The sequence below is a fragment of the Epinephelus moara genome, chromosome 14 (genome assembly GCF_006386435.1).
Source record: "Epinephelus moara isolate mb chromosome 14, YSFRI_EMoa_1.0, whole genome shotgun sequence".
NCBI classification, from domain to species: Eukaryota; Metazoa; Chordata; class Actinopteri; order Perciformes; family Serranidae; genus Epinephelus; species Epinephelus moara.
This window is the reverse complement of record NC_065519.1, coordinates 35555384-35560517: the sequence shown is the minus strand read 5'-3', so window position 1 is coordinate 35560517 and position 5134 is coordinate 35555384. Positions and strand designations below refer to the sequence as shown.

At 44.3% G+C, this 5134-nt stretch overlaps 2 protein-coding genes across 2 annotated transcripts in view; one reads left to right on the top strand and one right to left on the bottom strand.

Moving 5' to 3' along the window:
• The window catches only part of nrxn3a (neurexin 3a), a 634542-nt gene that overhangs the window by 261232 nt on the left and 368176 nt on the right, over positions 1-5134 (top strand).
• LOC126400968 (uncharacterized) lies at positions 85-2211 on the bottom strand. The gene is made up of 2 exons (XM_050061994.1): positions 2125-2211; positions 85-1433 (listed from the first exon to the last, which is right to left on the bottom strand). The coding sequence occupies exon 2, from the start codon at positions 1304-1306 to the stop codon at positions 491-493; it is 816 nt and encodes a 271-aa protein (XP_049917951.1). The 5' UTR covers positions 1307-1433; positions 2125-2211; the 3' UTR covers positions 85-490.

The window sequence follows — 5134 nt, the reverse complement described above, 5'->3', positions numbered from 1 at the left end:
AGCCACTCATCCACAATTTGAAGGGCATGCCATAATTATATGATGTAACTTCTATGTTGTGATATGCTTTGTTTTAGTGTGTGTGTTGCTCATAATTGCCTTATTTTGCCTAAAATTGCCCGGCCCCGACCATTGCTGCGTAGCAGCTATAATTTTTATTTACAGCTTTGAAAATGGCATGAGGGTGGAGGGGTCTGACTGTCACAATGGTCTCAATGGGGAGACCAGCGGCAAAGGGGTGTAAAGACAGCTGAGGCCTGTATGGGGAGTTTACGTAGGCAGTGGTATTCTGAGAGGGCACCATAGAAGAAGAGGGAGGGACCTGTGTGTGTGTCAGAGAGGTGAGTAAACAGTCAGTCAAGTGGGTATGATTGCACTGTGTGCTGCAGGTTGGCTTTTAACATGTGGCTGCCTAGTCCGTTTGGATGGATACCGTCGGGTTTTAAAAAGGATTGGCAATTCCAAAACAGGTTAACATTATCTATGAAGCCTACACTGAGTGCTCTGCAGACAGACAAGAGCCAGGTGTGGAGCTGGAGGACTCTGGTGAACTTTTCTGACCCACAGCCATGAGGAGAAAGTGGTCCACTGATGAAGCTCCAGGGAAAAAATGCGCTGCTACGGCATTAAAAAAGTGAATGTTTCTTGTTATTGAGTCCCCGATTTTTAATGTAGTCAGAGGAAAAAGGGGGCGAGGGGATGCAGAGTGCGGGGTCTCTGGGCTGGATGAGGTGGAGGGAGCGGTTGGTGGAGGAGACTTTGCCAGAGGCGACGAAGTGGCTGGAGAGAGATGGACAGAGAGGGGGGCGGGAGCGCTCTGTGGTGCCGGTGTAAACAGTGGTATGGAGCAGAGGGTCTCAGGTATGGCAGTAGAAGACCTTGGAGGTGACGGTGAGCCGTGGGACCCCTGGGACGGCAGTGGAGATGGAGGAGGAGAGCGATGGGGCTCCTCAACAGGAGGGAAAGTAAGGGGTGCAAACTTATTCTCCAGCTGGATGTTATGGTGAGGTGCCCGAGAGGAGCAGCTCCCTCTCCTGCCGCAAACAGAGACTAGGGACCAGGGCTCCGGGTCCGATGGAGTGGAGCTGATCAGGGCTTTAGGCTTAGCCCCCAGATGTATCCAGGAGTCACCGGGGACGGAGTCCGGTGGAGGGGCAGCAGCAGCGGCGGCGGTGACAAGCCTCGGAGGAGATGTAGTTTTGACGGCCTTAGGAGCCGCAACAAGACCGGAGGCAGATGTATCGGTGACTGAAGCACAGAGGGAGCCAGTTTGTGCAGGGCCGAATGTGATGGTGTCCATTAACATCTTAGCTTCACGGATCTGGTACAGTGTGGATATTCATCCTTCCAGCTCTGTGATCTTCTCGGCGAGGCGAGAGCAGTTGACGCAGCCGGAGGGAGAGGCAAGAGGTGCCATGTTGTGTGAGTGATACCTGGGGGAGAAAGATAGAGAGGGGGGCAGTATACGGGCTAGAGGGTGCACAGTTTTAGGATTGCGATTGAGCGTGGCAGCCGCTAACAGAGAGGGCACAGGCACTTACACGCATGGGCTCTGACTGGAGCCCACAGCGTTGGAGTGGAGTTAGCTGCAATGAATCACTGAAAGAAGCAGAGCATGGCGTCAGGTAGCGGGACTTACCGGCACGGGCCCAGCCGCAGAGATCTGGCTTCAACGTTAGATAGCAACTTGACACCCGGTATAATCCTCGGCTGGATGAGCTTCACTGGTAAAACCAGAGGAATTGTTCATCTACTGCCAGCTCACGTAGCACCTCTTAGCTAGCTAACGTTACAGCGCTACCACGCTCAGCTCTGTTCTGCTTCTCGACATACTATAGTGTGATGAGTAACATGTTGTATGCGTGATATAATCAGTGTTGGGCAGAAACACAGTCCAGGAATAATATTATTTTTTTCTAGAAATGAATAGTGTAACTTATTACTAATGAAGTCTCAGTAATAATATTACAGTTACTCCAAAACCAAACAATTTGTTACAATGTTGCTTTTGTTACCACATCACTACTGACTTGAAATTCAACAATCACATCAGCGGACTAATTTTAGTAATCATCATGCTGTTCCGGCACGTCCCAGAGCAGCAAGCTGGTTGGAAACACTTACCTGAGCTAAACAACCAATACAGGATTTTAATCATGGGCAGCTGCAGCTACAAAATGTGCTCCATTAGTGGCTCTCCATGTTTTGTGCAGAGCCTTGAGGAAATACCGGTCACAGGCAGCAGAAAACCCCCAGTTAAAAAAGAAGCTAATTAGCCTTAGCTACACATAATGACAATATGTGCCTCTGTGTGAATTACCCAGACATTCACACAGAGGCACACATCCGAATTTTGGGAGATACGCAAGTACCAATTTTATGGGGTGTAACGGTAATATAATGAGTCCTAACAAATTACAGTTGGCAGGGAGTAATAAGTAATATTATTAGTTTTGAAAAGGGTAATGAGTAATTACTAATATTTGAAATTTTTAGAGTAAGAAGCCCAACAGTGGTTATAATAATCATATGAATCAATAATCAATTAAAAAAGAATTACAAATTAAGTTGTTCAGAAGAATAAACAATAAAATTATATATGACATTGTAAAATGATAATACAAATTAATACAAATTAATTAAATTCTGGGCCGATACAGATACCATTGTTTAAAATAACAATTTGGCCAATAGCTGATACTGATGTTTTTATATTAGTGTTTCTGTTATTTTTTGTTGTTATTTGTGCCAGGGAAATACAGAAATCTAGGCTATAAAAAAATAACAGTTTTAAAGTCATTCAGTCCTTCATAACACTACTTTTGAATGAGCACAAATTTGATAATACACGTTTATGAAACAACTGAAAACGTAACAACAAGCAACAAACAAGCAAAAAGCCTTTTTACTATGTGATACAGCATAATTCCCTCTCTAATATCTATTTTATGGTGATGTGAAAACATCAACCAATTTCTCCTTCAAACAGCTGTATTTATTCAAGTTTCTCACTAAAAGCTACATTTTACAAGATTATGGTGAACACATCATGAGAATGTTATAATTTACCTTTGCCCAATACACATTTTTACTGAACAGAGCATGGATGCTTCACAGTGTAAATCAATGCAACCTCCGTCAGCTGTTGTTTGCAACCACCAGCTGCTGAGGGGTAATAATAACTCTCCTCCTGCTGATTTCAACACGGATTTGTTATTGTTGTTTTCATATTTTCTCCCCACATCCACTCCTCTCAATAGTGTAGTGGTAGCCTAGTTGAGTGGGCAACAGAGAGCTTTGGTCGTTTTAACATGATAACAATACAGCGTGTTCCGGTATTCAGGTAACTCACCCATCTCCCTCAGACAGCAAGTTAAGTGTAATGAGCTGGGGAGGGGTACCGGGGGGATGGCAGGGACCCAGAAAAAAGGCCTCTCTATTATTTAGTTGGGTTTGCTATGTAATTATGTTGTTGTGGCCTTATGTAATATTTCAAAACAACAGTAGTAATAGTATTAGTAAAAAATAGTAAAAGATAAACATTTTTTGCCTCCCCTAATTTGTGGCACCCCCTATGGATGATGGTGCCTTGTCTCACTTCTACATTATCAACAATGCAACTTGGGTATGACATTAGTTGAGTTTAGTCATTAGTCAATTCAGTAGACTTTACATAGCTTCTCTGGAGCTACAGAAAGACTACTACATTTTTAATTAGGTGCAGTAATACTGTCCAAACTTGATGTATCCAATCAGTGGAGTTCTCCTTTAAGGTTTGGATGTGAAACTGAATGAATGAATGAATGAATGACCTTATTTTGAACCAGAATAAAAAATAAAAAAATAAACAAGACAAAGATAACAGTGTCTGAAAAGGAGTAGGTAGAAGTTTTCTTTATTACATTTCTTCTTTTAACATATATTATTTCAACAAATTCCCAAAAGTTAAACGTCCCCTTTTTCAGCACTTATAAGCAGTGCATAAATATTTAATGAGTGATTTATAACACACTGTCATGTAGTTGTACACAGCTACTGTTTGAAGACATTTTTAAGTGAAACCACTGGTGAATAAGAAAAATAATAACGTTTCATGTAATCTGTTAAGCTATAAGTACAGGAAAAAGTCTGCCAGACGCTAGGCTAATTCATGCAATGTAAATATGCTCAAGCTAATAATGGGTCACCTCGGCCGAAGGACGAAGTCCCTCTTGTTCCTGTAAGGTTTATTATTAGGGCCCGTGCACCTAGGGGTGCGAGGGGTGCTGTTTATTATTATTAGGGCCCGAGCGACGACAAAGTCATCCATGTAGGACCCTATTGTAATCGCGCTGTTTATTATAAGGGCCCGAGCGACGACGAAGTCGTCCGAGGACCCTATTGAAATCGCGCAGTTTATTATTATTAGGGCCCGAGCGATGACGAAGTCGTCCGTAGGACCCTATTGTAATCGCGCTGTTTATTATTAGGGGCCGAGCGACGACGAAGTCGTCCGTAGTTAGGGCCCGAGTGACGACGAAGTCGTCCGTAGGACCCTATTGTAATCGTGCTGTTTATTAGGGCCCGAGCGACGACGAAGTCGTCTGTAGTTAGGGCCCGAGTGACGACGAAGTCGTCCGAGGACCCTATTGAAATCGTGCAGTTTATTATTGTGACGACGAAGTCGTCCGAGGACCCTATTGAAATCGTGCAGTTTATTATTATTAGGGCCCGAGCACCTAGCGGTGCTAGGACCCTATTGAAATGCAAGGATTTTTTATTATTATTATTATTAGGGCCCGAGCACCTAGCGGTGCGAGGACCATATTGAAATGCAAGGATTTTTTATTATTAGGGCCCGAGCGATGACGAAGTCGTCCGTAGGATCCTATTGTAATCGCGCTGTTTATTATTAGGGCCCGAGCGACGACGAAGTCGTCCGTAGTTAGGACCCGAGTGACGACGAAGTCGTCCGTAGGACCCTATTGTAATCGTGCTGTTTATTAGGGCCCGAGCGATGACGAAGTCGTCCGTAGTTAGGGCCCGAGTGACGACGAAGTCGTCCGTAGGACCCTATTGTAATCGCGCTGTTTATTAGGGCCCGAGCGACGACGAAGTCGTCCGTAGGACCCTATTGTAATCGCGCTGTTTATTA

Excerpts from the sequence above, each read along its gene's own strand:
- LOC126400968 (XM_050061994.1), bottom strand. The coding sequence starts at position 1,306 with ATGTTAATGGACACCATCACATTCGGCCCTGCACAAACTGGCTCCCTC.